The following is an 18,178-nucleotide window of genomic DNA, read 5'->3' as shown; positions in this document are numbered from 1 at the left end:
TGTACTTTTAAATGTGGTTAAAGTTACCATCGTTTCTTACTGTATTCACGGAGACAAGACTTTCGTTATTTTCATAATTAAACACTTGCAGTCTGTATAATTCATAAACACATCTTCATTCTTTATAAATCTCTCCAACAGTGTAGCATTAGCCTTTAGCCATGGAGCACAAAGTCATGCAGAATCAAATGTAAACATTCAATTAAATACTTTACTTACGCGATTAGACATGTTGCATGACGAATACTTTGTAAAGATCCATTTTGAGGGTTATATTAGCTGTTTGAACTTTGTTTATAGCTGTTTAAGGCAAGCAAGAGCTCCGTGGGCAGAGAGCACAAAATTTAAAGGGGCCGCGCTGCATAAATCGGCGTGTATAATGATGCCCCAAAATAGGCAGTTTAAAAAATTAATAAAAAAAAAAAAAAAAAATGGGGTATTTTGAGCTGCAACTTCACAGACACACAGAAACAGACAGAACATTAGAACGACAGACAGAACGAAAATTAGAACGACAGAGACTGAAAATTAGAATGTCAGACAGACAGAAAATTAGAACAACAGACAGAACATTAGAACGAAAGACAGAACATTAGAACAGACAGAACATCAGAATGACAGACAGAAAATTAGAACAACAGACAGAACATTAGAATGACAGAAAGAAAATTAGAACACACAGAACATAAGAGCGAGCAAACAGAACATCATGCTTTCTAACTGGCTGTGAATCAATGTAACTTTAAAGACAACAGATGCACCATGGGAGCAGATTTGGATGACCCTGGCAAAGTAGATAGATAGATAGATAGATAGATAGATAGATAGATAGATAGATAGATAGATAGATAGATAGATAGATAGATAGATAGATAGATAGATAGATAGATAGATAGATAGATAGATAGATAGATAGATAGATAGATAGATAGATAGATAGATAGATAGATAGATAGATAGATAGATAGATAGATAGATGACAAATTTGAACAATAGATAGAGTAGAAAAATGACAGATAGACAACAGGCAGAACATTAAAATGAAAGAGACAGAACGTTAGAATGACATACAGAACATTAGAACAAAAGACAGACTGATAGATAACAAAACAGAACAAAGAAAAAACATTGTGCACTTGTATAGTTTGATATTAAAATGTCCCTCATTCCATAGTGGAACAGGCTCACAGTGTGCTGCATCTTCAAGTGGTGCAAACCCCCAATATTGTGACCTTACCGTCCTCATCATAAAAAGTCACGCTATGATCAGCTAAGCAAATTTAAATAAGCAGAGCCTTTTATTACAGCCAATGCTTTGTCTGGATGGGCACAGGCAGCTTTGAAGTGCCAGCTGATGCCAAGCATCTCTCCTCACACAAAACGGCAGCTCATTCCCACACTTTGCTGCTTGACGTGGTTTGGGAAACATTTGGGGATAAAGTCCATCTGTAAACATCTGAACAAGGTTAAACAAGAACAAATAACCCTCGACTTGTTGACTTGTTGACTGTAGTTATTTTCTACAGTCACAGCAATGTCAAGGATCTTTGACAAATGACATTGTTTGACCATGCAACATGGGGCTTTCAACATCACAAGCTCAACTGATATTGTTTTGCTCGAAGCTGGCACTGTTATTGAGTTTTAAGCCGTGTAATTTTCCATACCCCAGTGCATTTGCGAGCTCAAACGGAGACCCATTGATCAACAGAATGCTATAATTATTTTGACCTTGGGCCAAAATGTTGGAACATAAAAAGCTAAGTGTGTACTCAGTCAGAAATTTCCACCTGACTCAGCCAGGATTTGTCAGTAGAGGTCCTCTAGGCATTGACACACTACTCATTGCAGCATGTATATAGCTAGTTATGGAAGTTTCCAGATTCTGACAGCACCAGAAAGCCCAGCATGACACCTAACATACTATGTCTTCCCAGAAATGCTCTGGGTTCTTATGAGACAGCAAGTGCACAGGCTCATTTATTCATCTTAGGTTACATGATCTGCGGGGGACGGGTGTTTCTGTCCCCCTAGAGAAACACTCTACAACCTGCGCAAAGCAGTTGAGCATTCTTCACAACTTGTATGCACTTCTCGCCTGCCATTGTTTGTCCAGACATGAGGAGATTTATTTTTTTAACAACACACAGATGGCTACAGGGTTACCTTCACCCGATGCGATGAAGTGACCTTTACTGGGGTTGAAATGTTTTTGAATGAAGAGTGACTGCTAAAATAAACAGGGTCGTTGCATAACATGATACAGTCCGCTTGGCTGATGTGAAACATAATGGTTTGGTGATGTTATAAAGTGTTTTTTGTTCATACATGTGGCTGCAACAATGATTCAGAAGGGGTATGAACCTTTTGTGTTTTTGACATGTCAGCTGTAAGCTCATGGATATGTTTACACATGGTTTTTACACTTTGGCATCTCTCTTATGGCTGTTATGCAGACATATTGAACAGTACATTGAAACAGGGTAACAAACATTATAAAAAGTGCATCGTGTTGATGTTAGTCTGTTAGCATGTTCCATGAATGTAAAATATACCTGGCTATAAAGTGATGCTTTTTGTGTGTCATTTTCAGTAAGTAAATACTTCTATTTCAGTCTGTTCAGATTTGGAATACTGTGCCATAAACAGCCCCAAATAACATGACATAACAGCCCCAAAAAAAAAAGCAGCTCAGACATTCTTCAAAATATCTTCTTTTGTTTTCAACAGAAGAACTAACATCATTCAAGTTTGGAACAAAGTGAGGGATATGACAGAATTTTAAATTTTAGGGTGAACTCTCTCTTTTTTCTGTTTTACACTGTCAGTTAATGGTTGATCAAAAGGATTGGTCTCACTAAACACGCTTTTTCATTATAAAAACTCTCTAAAGTCCAAATAGGGCCAGAGGACAAACAGGACATCCACTATAGCAGAGAAAAGTTGGAGCCTCATTTTAAGATAACATTGGGATTTTGGCAGCCACATGTACAAATGTTCTGTACACACAATGTTTCTGTAACTAATGCAAGACTTTGAAAAGCTGGTGACAGTTAAATGTGATGATTCTATTTTAGACTTTAGGTTGATTGTTCAGAAAAAGAGCAACTAATGGAGGGAATGTGTTTTTTGACTGTAGGCGAAGTCTGATTACACTAATCAGCATGTGTTCTGACACGTATCAAATCAGACAATCAAATCTCTGAAACCTGTTAAGTGAAAGGAAAGGTGCACTTAGTATTTTATTATTAAAAATCCATATTACTTTTAGATTAAAAAAAAATATATTTTACATGGTGCAGGCTGCTTCATAAAGGCTAACAAGTATAGATCAAATGACCAGATTTCTGACCAGAATTCTTGACCACATGACCAAAAATTTGGGTTGTCAATTTAATGTTCATTTAGTATTAATTAGCCTATAAATAGAGATGCACCAATCGATCGGCCAGGGATCGAGACGGCCCGTTTTGTTGCCAGCGGCACAGGCAATAACGTCAGCAGCGTTCTCGCTCTCTTATCTCCAATATCAAAGTCACACCCACCTCTCACTAACTCGTTTCATTTGCTCCAGTTAAGTAGGGCTTGCATTGTGCGTGCACTGATCTATAAAAGTGGCGCGCACATAAGCCGCCTCTGAGTTTCAAGCAGCTTGTGAGTCGCGAGTACCAAAATGAGTGGCTCACTGCGCTTAAACAGCGTTACAACGCATTACAAGTAACTTGAGGTAGGAAATCAGATTACTTTTTCAAGTAACCAGTAAAGTAACACTTTTTCAATTTACAACAATATATCTGTTACTTTTTCACATTTATTGACAGCTCTCCAGTGCTCAAGTTGAGAGGAATAAAATGCAGAGGTGTTGTATGTGCTGCGTGATCATGACGGTTATTGTAGTTCTAGACTAAATGTGAACATACATTTACTCATCTCACTTGCACGAAAACATTCAGTATTCCTCAAAATTAATAAAAACAGTGAAATGCAATCTCTGAATTTTATCCAAACCTGTAATAATCAACTGTATTAAATTACACAAATATTTAATGTCACTTTATTAACCAATGTCTTTGCCGCTGGCCTTCAGTTATCCAATTCAAAAATTACTTTATATTAAATTTAGAAATAAGAGTGTTCATCTTCCATCTCCTGTATCCTATTCTTACTTAATCCAGAACGGCAGCACAGCTGAAAGGTTTGTTTGAGCTGCGCCCTCTAATGTACAGGCATAAAAATGCATGTCCTTCAGACTAAGGCTTATTCATTTCATTTTTGGTGTGAAAGGGTCTTTACATTTACCAAAAATACAACTTTTTTTGTTGTTATTAAAAACAAGCAAGCCCAGCCCAGGTGAGAAAAAGTAACAAAAATAATGTAACACATTCATTTTCATAAAAAGTAACTAAGTAACACAATATTGTAATGCATTACTTTTAAAAGTAACTTTCCCCAACACTGTCAAACACATACAAAATTATGTCAAAATGCCCTTCTTGGCAAGTATCCAGTTAAACACAGTCAGTTTTGGAACTGAATTAGTTGAGAAAGATAGCGCAAGTTGTGTAAGTATTTTGGATCCATGCATAAACTCTTAAAGGGACAGCAGTCTAATATTCCTGCTGCTGTCTGTCATGTTAATCAAAGAGTGAAAGACAAAGAAAGTCACTCTGCTCTTGACTGAATAACGTTTGTAACTATTAGTAAGCATTAATCTGTATTTAAAGGTCCCGTTCTTCGTGATCCCATGTTTCAAACTTTAGTTAGTGTGTAATGTTGTTGTTAGAGTATAAATAAAATCTGTAAAATTTTAAAGCTCAAAGTTCAATGCCAAGCGAGATATTTTATTTAACAGAAGTCGCCTACATCGAACGGCCAGTTTGGACTACATCCCTCTACTTCCTTCTTTAATGACATCACTAAAACAGTTTTTTGACTAACCTCCGCCCACAGGAAAAAAGGGGGCGTGGTTTTGTTGCATTCCCACGGAGAAGAGCAAAAGTTGCGTTTGTAGAGTGTGTTTGTCGCCATGTCGTCGAAACGCTGTTATTTTCACCCCGCAGTCCAATCACCTTTGTTTGGCCTTCACAGAGACGCTGTACTTAGAGATCAATGGTAACAATTTATGTTTAACTCAGTTCCCGAAAATAATAATCCACATGTAAAACTATGTGCAGCACATTTTGCTGAGGACAGCTTCCTCAATCTCAATCAGTTTAATGCCGGATTCGCACAAAGATTATTCTTGAAAGATGGAGCAGTTCCCTCTTTGTCTGGAGAAGGTGACAACCGGTTAGCTAAGCTGCTGACGAATCACAACACAGGAACCGCTGGCACAAATCAGAACTCGTTACATATTTCTGAAGGAGGGACTTCATAGAACAAGGAAGTCATCAGCCCGTTTTTATGACAGTGGAAACAGCGGTATACAGATAAGTAAATTATGTGAAAAATACTGTGTTTTTTTTACACGCGAAACATGAACACATGCTATATTGTACACTATAAACACAATCAAAGCTTCAAAAAAACATGAAAAACGGGACCTTTAATAAGACTATGAAGACTATCCAATGTTATTTGATCTCTGTAGTATTCCTTACCTGAATATTTTGCATACCCACCTGAAAAACTTAAAGCCATGTTTTTTCATATCTCTCTTTATTATTTAGTATTTATTTGTGTTGTTTGGAACTCTGCAACAGCAAAAATCATAATGCATAAAATAATGCATTTAGATCAATGCTTTCTGGACTATATAAAAATTCTCAAATATTTTTGTTTGTATTTTTGTAATTCAGCAAGAATGCATTAATTTTATTGTCATCTTTTGATGCTTTACTCATCTGCCACAATATTGTCTGAGGCATTACAAAACAAATATTGATATATGCAATTAATTACGATTAAATTTATTACTTAATCAGTATATCAATTAATTCACAGTCCTAGTAAAAATGTTTGCATATGTTACAACCACATCTGAGTGTATCACTGTAATCAAGTGCAAAACAGATGTCCTATCTGTTCCTGGTTTTGGTCAAATTTAGCAGCATGACTTTGTTTCCTGTGCTCGTGTCGAGGGCCCCGCTCTGTGATTTATCCCTGTTGTTTAGGTGTCATTACCCTGCGGCTGTGGCTGTCTCACTGGGCCTGAGTGAGTGTGATTAACAGTCTGCTGACTAGATCTCTGACCAGTGGCAGAGCTGGAGGAAAACAGCAAGTTTTACATTCACCAATTGATGGCTGCTGTCGAGAGCACTCCGCTTTCTCACTCGAAATGGTATTGACAAACGGACGGGCTGCGCTCTCCCTGAGAGTGGCATGTCAATCTCTCACGGCTAGTCAGTCTGCTTTGTTAAATAATCTACTGGCACATGCCTGGCCTCACGTTATGGCTGATGCTGAATGCGACGGTTGCCATACCTGCCGGGGAAGCCTTTGTGATTTCAGGTATTTCTAAACGCAGCGCAACAGACAAACAACTTGAAATACAGACGAAGGATTTATAGTCTTAATGTGGAAAAAGGAAATTAGCTTTGCTGCCCACTCTCTCAATGCTGAGCAAATATTTGCAACCTGACCTGAAGCTGATGTCTTTGGTGGTAGGTAGAGTGTGGTGTAATCATCTATGATGAATTTTATTTGCTAAGCAAGCAGGGAGAACAGAATAAAACACAGAATGTACAGAAAATGTGGGCAACACCATTTGCTCTTGATGTACTGATTCTGTGTGAGGACCATTGATTCATCTATTAACACACTTGGTGTGAGAGATGATGTGAGAACTTTGTGCATTTAAGAACTTGGAAAAAGATTAGATAGTATTTCTTGACCTAATAGCATAATTATCCATAGGAAAGAGCTTTGGTGTTTCTACAAAAAATGACAAACCCTTTTTTTTAAGAAATAGCAAAGATTTAAAATCTACAGCAAGATCGAGTGATCATATAGACCAGCACTTCTCAAAGTCTGGACTCCGGTCCGGATCCGGACCCGCCTCAATTTCGTATTTCAACAGCAGTAATTGTGTTAAGGGATTAAAAGTCTGGATTTCCTACTTTGATAAACGCATGCCAGAATCATTTGTTTAGTGTTTTATGTCTTTTTGGAGATGGTCAGAAATTAAAGCGAAGGCGAGATATTTAAAGTTTTCCTCGATGATTCAGTTGCCATGACATCCAGTGAGTGTAATTGGGCGCGAGTCGCGCAACGCGACACTTCACTGCAGCAAGCGTTTGAATGGGTGTGGAGCAGTGGTTCTCAACCTGCGGCCCGTCACGAATGTAAATGCGGCTCGCGATATGCCGATCACAATAAAAAAATAAAAAAATAAATAAATTATAGCATACAATTTATTTTTGTTTTAAAATTTAAATTAAAGTGGATTAAATAAATATAAATGAGCTATAATGCTTTATTTGTCATATAAAATAATTTTGGTGAGCATTTATTATTTTCAGACATCAGGCAATGTAGGCTAATGACGCAATCACTCAGTTAACGAAACAAACACAAGTGCGCGCTTAGGAAGAATTCAAACAGTAGCCATTAATTTTGTAAATTTAAGCCTGGTCAAAAATGGTCAAATTTGTTATTAGAGGAGAAAAACAAAATGAGTAACATACAATGAAGGAACACATGCAAACAAGAAGAGTCAGCATCGAAGGTAAGAAGAATGGAAGAATCAGTTGAGCGAGATGGACGGCCTTCCTGTTGACAAGCAAAACCTACAATTTCAAAAGACTGAACTGTGAAATCGATGTGTTTGTTTGATGTATTTTAAATCGCATCAGCGCGCCCGCAGCTGGAATGAGTCCAACTCTGCGCGCGCTCGCGGATCCGATGCTGCGTGAGGGATTGCGACATCACAGAATGCTTGATATCGTCAGAGATTGTAATTACAATGCGCTCAATGTTGTTTGTAAAAAGAGCTGAGTAACATTTGCCTATTAAGGCGTTTATGTGATTGTTTGGTGACTATTGCGATGCTGTTGAAGAAATAAAGTCATACAGAATTAAATAGCAACTTAAAGTGATTTATACAGTTTGTGTGTTCATTGAGCATTACTGATAATTATTGTAAAGCTAATGTCAGTAAGTTAGTTTTTATTTGTTATTTATTGTGTGCAACATCTAGGCATAATAATAGTATTTGCTAATACGATAACATTAAATCTGATTGGTTTGTATTGGTGACGTCATATGTAAATTATATGCGGACCGTGAGACTTTCATTTGGACCATTGTGCGGCCCACTGGGAAAAAAGTTTGAGAACCACTGATATAGACTCTCTGATCTTAGCAAAACCCTTTTGGGACATTTTCCGTTTTGAAGTTTGAGGTTAGTAAGGTTGAGTTTTTTTTTTTTTGTTTTTTTTTAATGTTCCTATTTGAATATATTTTAAAATGTAACTTATTTCTGATGGCAAAGCTGAATTTCCAGCAGCCATTACTCCAGTCTTCATAGTATTTTTAAAACATTTATCTGAAAAAACAGCATTTATTTATTTTGAAACATTGTAAAAGTGTTTATGATCACTTTTCTATTTAATGCATCCTTTCTGAAAAAAAAAGGTATTCATTTCTTTAAAAAAAATTTGTTGACCCCAAACGTTTGAAAGTGTCAGGGTAATGCTGGGTTTGTTTGTTTTTAAGGTAAGTTTATACGACAACCATGTACCAAAAAATTGAAAAGTTTTTTCTTTTTTTTTTTCGTGTACAGACGACAACTTTGTCAAAACGATCCTCATTCACACGGATCCACGAAAACGACTAAAAACACTGTTATGCATGCCAGGCAAGTAGATGGCGATGTCACTTTGAAAAGAAACATTACACACCTATAGACTGAACACATAATGCACATCACAGTTTTCACAAATTTGCGTTTTTGTAGTTTACACAGACTATAACAGTACACTTTTCAAAAACTTGCACTTTGAAACCAGTTTTCAAAAAAATGCGTTTTCAACGCGGTTGTCATGAAAACGAAAAGCCAAAACTTAAAGTTTCTGTCTTCAGTTGAAAATTGTGTCCTGTAAATGGCCACTTAAATTTGCTTTTCCCTGTCTGTATTCCCTTGTTAGTTCCCTTGGTTACTGATTAAGTTATGCACCTGTTTCAGTTGATTAGCTTCCCCCGTGTATTTAAAGTTCTGAGTTTGTTTTTTTCTTTGTCCGGTATTGTCTTGTATTGTTTATATACAAGCTGTTATGCTATCACTCCCTGGATTGTGTTGTTTATTTGGATTAAATACTGCTGCTAATCCCTTCTTCTGTTCATCATTGCCTTGAATGTGACAGATCGATAGTGTTTGTTTTTAAATATAAAATAACCAAGTAAATAATATAATAATAAAATAATATTATAATTATAACATTTGATTTAAAAAGTGAATGTAAAAAAAGAAAATTAAAATCTTAAGCATTAATAACATATGTCAATAATTAATGTCAATAATTAGGATTCAGTAATTCATTAAATTAAAAACGTACAGTATGAACAATAGATAATCATTAAAAAAAAAAAATGAAATATCCAATATTGACCGATAAATCTCTAAAATTGCTTGATAGTTAATCTACAATCTAGTTTTGGCCTACAATAGAAATTGTAGCATATAATTCTGGGTCCATCTGGGTAAAATTACTTAAATATCTGTAAATATCTTTAAGAATCTCCTTAAAGGGGACCTATTATGCCCCCTTTTACAAGATGTAAAATAAGTCTCCGATGTCCCTAGAGTGTGTATGTGAAATTTTAGCTCAAAATACCCCACAGATAATTTTTTATAGCATGTTAAAATTTTGGGGGGTGAGCAAAAACCCGCCGTTTCATTGTGTGAATTAATTGCAAATGAGCTGCTGTGCTCGGTCTAAGAGGGCGGAGCTTCAAGAGCTGATTCTCCGGTGTCAGGAGTCAGTCAGGATTCACTATAATGTCAGAAACTGCGAATGTATGCTGCATGGAGCTAGAACAGGTATAGCTTAGTTTAATTATGGTTATAACTTATATTTGTCTTCTTGTTTTTATCCACTATATAAGTACAAGCCTGTTTACCAATGAGTTTTATAATGTTTATTATACTTCACACAAAATATGAAACGTCTGTTTTCACTCTAGAAAATCACTGTAAGAGCTTAATAAAACACAGTGCAAGTGTGCATTAAAATATCCATAAACACTCTCTCTCTCTCTCTCTCTCTCTCTCTCTCTCTCTCTCTCTCCCCCTTGCATTATCATCACCTAAAACGCGGGAGACATTCTCGTCAGCGTGGCAATGGCAGACTGTGTACAACTTGCTCAGGGTGGTTCTATGTTAAAACGGTAGTATCTGTCACCATTTGTGGGCGGGGCCTGTGGCTAATGTGACGTCACACTGCCAGGAACTTGTTCTGAGACACAGTTTATGATTTATGGGGATTAAAAAAAAGGAGTGGTTGGATTTTTATCATTATAGGGTGGTTGTGTACACACACTGCCAACACACATTTATGTCTAATCACCATGCAAAAGTGAATTTTGCATAATAGGTCCCCTTTAATAAAAGGCACATTCAAATAATTACACTTATCACAGTGTTCATCTAAATTCTGCTCTTCTTGAATCAAGATCCTAAAATAGCATCCAGCTGGTGTCACACTTGAAATACCACGTTCCTAAAGTGAGTAAGGCAGTTACTTGGATGTGTTTACTGGGGTAATAAATGTTATCATCTAGACACCATCTTTTCAACACGCGGCTCTACAAATGACCCGTTTGCCCTGTCATGACACACAATAACAATGAAGCCAAGTGAAGACACAGTTTCTATTTTGTTCTTTCAATCTCAACCACACTTCTCAAGCAATATTTACAACCCAACAGATAGTTCAGCAGAACTCGCTCGTCATACACGCCCACCGGCACCGGATTCCAGACCCCCTCCTTCTTCGCACTCATACTTTTAAAGCTAATCGTGGCGGTGATGGCTGTAAATTTTACACTGTAAAATGTGAAGCATGTCTCTGTATTGTTGTGATGTCAGACTCCAGCTGCCGTGGAGCCTTGAAAGAGACGCTGACCTTCCAACACCAAAGTCTTCAGGATACACACCCTGTTCACACACAAGGCAGGAATATCCTGTTGCTCAGACTTCAAATTTCAATAACACACCTAATACTGAAAAGTGCATTGAAGTGACATTTGTTCCCTATCAATGGAGAAATATGGTACTGTATGAGCCTTACATTCATCATGTACTGTTGGCCATTTAATTAAAGTGGCACCTCCTATCTGGACTGTGCATTGCATTTTCATACATTAAACTGACCATTTTCACAGACTGTGACAAAGCATTTCCATAGTTATTAACGCTGTTAATCTAGCAATCCTTATGTTTTCATTTTTAAAAAAAAATGTATCTACAAGTATAACACTTTTGTATAACAAATTTGGCATATTTCTCTCCTTTCTTACAATATAATCAATCTCTCGATATTTATTTCCTCTTTTTTAAAGCCACAGAAATGCTTTATTTGATTGTGGTCAATAAATGTTATAATTAATGTTAAATGTTTTTAACACATTTATATTATAAAAAATATAACAATTTATTAATTTTATAAAATTCAGCACATTAATGGCAAACCCAATATTCTTTTAGTGAACCTGCCCACAATGATTAAATTTTTTTGTTAGCTTATTGAAGGAAACATAAAAAAAAAAAAAAAAAAAAAAAAGTAATTTACATCAGCGACAGTCAAACTACCTTTTTTTAAAAGTTATTCTAAATTATTATGTTGTCATATATTGTCAACCGGGATTTTCTGAGTTGACTCCAATTCCCAACTCCTATCATAGACTCCTGGAATCGACTCCACTTCAGGGTCGGCAATAAGATTGCCATCATTACACACTAAATGTAGGCTATTCTTTTTTTTTTGCGACATGAAGCCTAAAAACTACCCTTATTAAAACAATACATTTAAAGCATCCAATTTAGAGATGACATTTGAAATGATGTGTCACCATTGTTTCCTAGTTGTTGCCAATACCCCTTAATTTTAAAGAAGGAAATTCATGAGAAAAAGCCTTGGTTGAATATTAATTTATAGTTAAAAAAATGAGAGAGAAGGTAATATATTCTTTAATGAATTCATCCAAACGGTCAGATGACGGTGATATGCACATTGTCATCTCTTGTAATAGGCCAAAAAAAGCTGCTTAGAAAAGGAGAGTTCAAGATAATAAAAATAATATTTAGTCTAAATACATGCAATAATGTACACGTATTAATGTGTTTATTCTTGTTGGCAGTTTTCTTAAAATTATGATTAGTTTAACGATTATGAACAAATTATATAACAATTATATAAATATATAACTACCTAATTGCCTGTTATTTTATTGTAAATAAGCTACATGCAGGATAAAACTTTGTGATGTGACAATGTTTCTACAACAACTCCTGCTCTCTGGTGGATAGGTGAGCGATTTCAGGCACAGCAACTGAGTCGACAATGAGAGTAGATTCCTGTGCTGGTGTTGACTTGGACACTAGGGCTATTAAGGGGGTACTTGCGCATTTGACCCCCAAAGTCTGGTTCATTTGACTAGTGTGATCACTCCGTACCATGCCAAGGCACGGTTCGTTTAACTGTCCCTGGCTTGCTTGGAAGAGGTGGGCCAGAGCACGGTTTAGTTGGACTTGAGTATGGTACGCATATAGTGTGAGCACTAACCATGCCAGAGCACGGAACAGCTACTACTTTTGTGTGCGCTACTGTCATCGTTACGACACCAAACATCTTCTATTACTACTTGGATAGTACACTTTTTAATTAATTTAATTAAATCTAGGGATGGGCATTAAATAATAATATTCGAAGATCGCTGGGAATCATTCAAATATTATTTATCAAATATTATACACCCCTCCCCCGCATGCACGCATCACGCATGTATAGGCTACACATACATAAACGGAAAAAGAGAGGAGGAGAGACCATTCACACTTTCAATCTTTTTTTCACGGTCATTCATAGCGGTGCAGAGCAGACTGAAAACGCTCGCTCACCGCACCATTATGAACGCCCGTGTGGCCGTGAGCCTTTTAATTTCACTTTCAAATTAGCGCCAATTCAGTAGCAGCGATTGCTTGAATGCTGGGTTCATTGTTATTTTTAATGAAAAACACAACAACAAGGCAGTACAATGACAAACCCGCTTAAATGGACGCTTTTACATTTCGATTTGAAACCAAAACTTTCACCGCCATTTTGTCAGTCAAGAGTGAGGTGAAGTGAGGAGAAATCTGATTCACTGTTGCTGATTTGTGCTGTGACTCTCGTTCGGCTAGCGCTGAATTGAGTAGACACATTTTGATTTTAATTGTAGTGTCTGTTCTCATACTGAACTAAATGATTTTTATTGTTATAAAAATAAAAAAATAAATAAAACGACAGTGGGTGGCAGTGCCGCAGTGGGCAAGTGATGATACCAGTGTTGTGGCTGAACACCGGGAACACTGCCTAACACAGCAAGCCTACCTCAAGCCATAATGATTTTAGGCTGCCTAAACACGTAATAACATATTGTGAACAGACTGAATGACGGCACTTAAGTTAAAATGAATTTTAATGTGTCTGTTACATGCCACACAAGTCTAGTGTGCATGTGAGGCAATGTCTGAGCTGATTGACAGCTTTTAGGTGCGTTATTGGCAGTGTGCGCCACCCTCTGGTTACAAGTCACCACCGCATCAAATGGAGAATTTTATTAAGATGATAATCACACAACCTATTCGATATTCTATAATTAAATCAACTAATCGAATATATTCAAACATCGTGACACATCCCTAATTAAATCGAGTACATTTAGGTTTATAACGGGTATGGTTCTTACCTTACGCTGCATTCACACGGGGCACCGGCGTTAACGCATTTCATTTACTTTGAATGGGTGACGTCATGCGTTGCCGAACTGAATTGTGGGTTCCATCGCGTCGTTTCACATTTGCGTTGCAAGCGGCAGAAGTTGAAGATTTCTCAACTTTTCAAGCGTCAACGCAGGCGTCATCCAATCAGATGGCCCTATGCAAATTCCCTAAAGCAAGTCGCTAGCCAACTGCGTTCGTGCAACACCAGAAAGTAATGTGATTGGCTGTAATCACTATAACGGTCGCATCAACTGTCTCTGTAATGATCTTCTGATACATGCAGCACAATCAAGTGAAAACCACTGCATGGCATTAATGATAAATTTATTAGGCAGTCTATTATTGAAAGTGCTTTTCGTCCTGTTTTCATCGAAACAAAAAGTTGCATCGTAAATTATGTAAGCGTGCTCCGGAACGTTAAGTGCAATGTGGGTGCAGGTCAGCGGGGGAGTGGGGACAATAGTGCCAGGGCATGGTACAAGGCAACCGTGCCTAGTGTGGTTACACCTTAAGAGTTAAGGAATCGACTCTTTTGGAGTCGACTCCCAAACACTAGTCATTCCCTTAAAGTTACCAGCCAACTATCTGATAATAGATTTATTTACTTGCCACACCAATTTTAACTCACGTTGCCATTGATGGGTGTTAATTTTGGATGCTTAATACAGCAATCAATTATACAGCAGAGATATCCAAATCATATTCGCTGTCTCCAAGACAATCAGCATTAACATCTACAACGTCAATTTCTGGAACTCTTTATTGGACTTGAAGCGCTGGGATTTCTCTGATGATCTATGATGAGGGCTGAACGTACAATTAAAACTACAACAACTGTGGCCGCTATCCAATACAGTACAATTATGTGATGTGTCATGCCAGAAGATCCAATACTAATTTCCGAGAAAGGCACTCTCCAAATAAACCTTATTTACCTCTGAACAGTTTTATCGACCCTATATAAAACATCTTTATATCCTTGGTAGTTCTTAATGTAAATGGTGAGGGAATTTCCACAGGAGCCATTTGTATGTAGTAAATTATTCATTCAGTTTTATAAATAGACTTGGGTGCTTTGGATAGTCACCAAATCTTGTTTTAGCAAGCAACACTTGTTATCATGAAGTCAAGGCTTCTTATTGCAGCATTTTTGGATTCAGTTCACATATTTATGTCATAAACTTACACAGTTTGAGTAGCAGCGTGATGTTGTTCATTTTTTTGTTGGCTTCATCAATCACTCTTGTCACTATCTGCGACTATCTCTCCAGTTTGTCTGTATGCATTTGCATCTGCTGTGCAAAATAAAACATATTTATATTCCAATGTCTGAATTCTGGCCAGCAGCATTGAAAGATTCCAAAATAAAAATCTCATTAGAGTAATAGACCTGAAAATGCTCCATTAAAAGGTAATTATGTTTGCTTGATGAAAGCAGTAAATTAGCACTAAAAGAAACAGCTGTCAAGATTTGAAACTGAATGGAGTTTTCAGCACAAAAAGTGATCTATCCAACCCTGTAAACGCCCAGTGATTAACCAGCCATGAGTTTTTGGCATGTTTGGGTGACAATCCTTCTAACTAATTAAGTTTCTAAACATCAACACAGATAGGAGTGTGATTGATTTTCTAACTTTAAAAATGTGCTTGATCCCTCCCAGAATGCACCATTAAAAGACATTTGATATTCCATAGGCCAATAAGTCATTATCTAAAAAAAAAAAAAAAAAACATGCGATCAGAACCCTGTACAAATCTGCCTAGCAACAAGAACATTGCAGTAATGTTACAATAATATAATTTCAATACTGAAGTCCAACAATCGATGACTGAAACGTAAGAAGACACTAGCTGCATTTATATGAAACAAATCGCCAGTCTGCAGTGTGATACGAGAGAAGTGCTCCAGTTTCAGTTGCCTGCATGAACAGACATGAATGATATATAGCATTGTCATGGACAAAGGTGAATATTTGATAAGTTCATTTGCAAAAACCGATAAACACAACTTTTAAAAAAAAAAATGAATAAAAGGAACTGACTGCTGTGCGTTTTTCTCCACATATAGCACGTTCTGAACCCTAAATACATTTTGTCAGAAAAGCCGGTTATACCAACAAAGGCATCACAAGTTCACATTTTAGAGCAGAAACCGACAAGCACGTTTTAGTGAATCAGCGCGCAGTATTCAGGTCAGGTGACCAGGCTGCTAGTCACTTCAAAAAAGATGCACCAGCTGAGGGAAGTTTCGTCAAAGCTGACTAAAAGTGACTGAGGATTTATAATTTTGAGTTGTGCAAGTCCTTGTACACCATACACGACTTAATTGCTGAACCCTTGGTTGTCCTTTTGCATTTGCGTGTGTGTGTATATGTGTGTGCACCTGTATGTTTGAGTGTGTTAAATGTGTTTAAATGCAATTACAAGGCAATTACTTGGTTTGGTTTAACTCTGAAACCTGAAATGTGGAGTTATCTGCTTAACATTTAGTTCATTTAGTTCTGCTTAACAAACTCCTAAAAAGTGTTAAAAACTACAAAACATGGCGAATATGCACGATCGACGCTGAGAGGTTGATAGAAAATATTTATTTAATGTTATCTATGTTATTTTTCATCTGCAAATACCAATGTGGACTTTTATAAAGATCTGATTGGCCATTAACTTTTAAATGCAACATTATGCATTAATATGAGGAGAGTTCTCCACATGAAAGACTCGCGACTGCAGATCAACGTGCTGCATTTCACTCCGATACGGTAGAAATGTGGAGGATTTAAGATGATTGACAGGGCAGTTTACGGTGACTGGATGTGACAGAGAGCAAAGACGCAATTGTATGACGTGATAGTATGTCCCAAAGCTTGTCTACTCTTTTGCTACACACCCAAAAGTAAGTACTTTTTGTTCACAGAAAGAGTACTTTTAGGGCGTAGTATAAGTAGGTGAATTGGGACGCAGCAAATGACTAAAAGTAATCTGCCATTTTGTCTGACAAAGCAGATAGGAGTTAGAAGATTAACCTCGGTGGAGTTAAACTTTTGTATATTATATTTTGTATATTGACATCTTTCCGCGTTTGAAACAACATTGATTCTCATGCTCATTCATGTTTATTTGATGCTATAAATGGACTCGTAGTAAGAGATGATCGGTTTACGAGCCTCTTGAGTTGAGGCATTACAGCAATCTTTCACGACCATGGTCACGACACATTAAAGAAAACAGGTTTTATTGTTTGAATTTCATAAAAAAAACTACACAGTTTTAAAGCTGGGACTTTGTTAAATATCATAAGTAACCTGCTCTGTGTTGTCTGTCGACGTGTTGTCAGTGTCCTCTTTGCTCCGTGATGTATTTTCCACTCTGTGTGGGGTGACAGCGCCACGGCTTGTCAGACAAAGCAACAGTAACTAAGGGGGGCAGGTCTTTGCGAAGGGTCAGTTCGGCTAGGTATACATCCGCGCCAAAATATCAAAGTAAAAGTCATCATAGCTTGCGTAGTATAGACCTAGCTCCCAACCCAACTTTGAGAATACATTAACGGCGATATTTTTTTTATCGCCCGATAAGAGTCTCATGTTAACACATACTTTCAATGAACTTTAATTTTGTAAGTTACCTGTATTTTTGGAGGTATTCTTACTTAATCAAAACAACCCAACTGCAGTTTGATTGATATTAATTGGAATGCACAATAAAAAGACATGATTTATGAGAATTAATATAATTTTCATTTAGTTTTTGCAAACAAACTCTTCATTTGGAAATATTAGACCACTGAATGTCACAATCAAAAGAGTATACCAGAGAGGTGTGTAATAGGAATTTAGACCACATATATACAAATACACATTTAGCTTTATATTATTTCACACATGAAAATACTCGATATTAGCTTCGGTTATTATTGTCTTTCCGATCTTAGTTTAACAATTGATCACTTATTTACAGTATCTACATGGGCTCGGTGACTGACACATTGTTTCAGTCAGCTCTGAACATTTTATTTAGCTTGTCTTTAACCTTATCAGTGATGTCGTCCTTTGGAGTTTACCTCAGTTTTTATCATTAGAGCCATAATTTCATGCAACATTAGGTGTGTAATTGTGTGTTAAATAACAAGGGTGAACAGAGATCATATTGCTAATGAATGCAAAATGGTTAATGATAGACAAACCCAAAAGCAACTCGGACAGTAACGCTCATTCTCTTAAAGCTGTATTCAAGCTATTCTACATTGTTTGTATTTTGGTT

General features: G+C 36.8%; 1 protein-coding gene across 2 annotated transcripts in view; it reads left to right on the top strand.

Moving 5' to 3' along the window:
- Window positions 1-6,329: 6,329 nt before the first annotated feature.
- s100p (S100 calcium binding protein P) overlaps window positions 6,330-18,178 on the top strand; it is a 30,958-nt gene continuing 19,109 nt past the window's right edge. For both annotated transcript variants that reach the window (XM_067387353.1, XM_067387354.1), the window contains exon 1: window positions 6,330-6,450. In XM_067387353.1, the coding sequence (XP_067243454.1) occupies window positions 6,392-6,450 (59 nt within the window). In that variant the 5' untranslated portion in view covers window positions 6,330-6,391. The remainder of the gene's footprint in view (window positions 6,451-18,178) is intronic.

The sequence above is a fragment of the Chanodichthys erythropterus genome, chromosome 6, assembly GCF_024489055.1.
Source record: "Chanodichthys erythropterus isolate Z2021 chromosome 6, ASM2448905v1, whole genome shotgun sequence".
Taxonomy (NCBI): Eukaryota; Metazoa; Chordata; class Actinopteri; order Cypriniformes; family Xenocyprididae; genus Chanodichthys; species Chanodichthys erythropterus.
The sequence above is the reverse complement of the archived record's forward strand: the minus strand, read 5'-3'. Positions and strand labels throughout refer to the sequence as shown.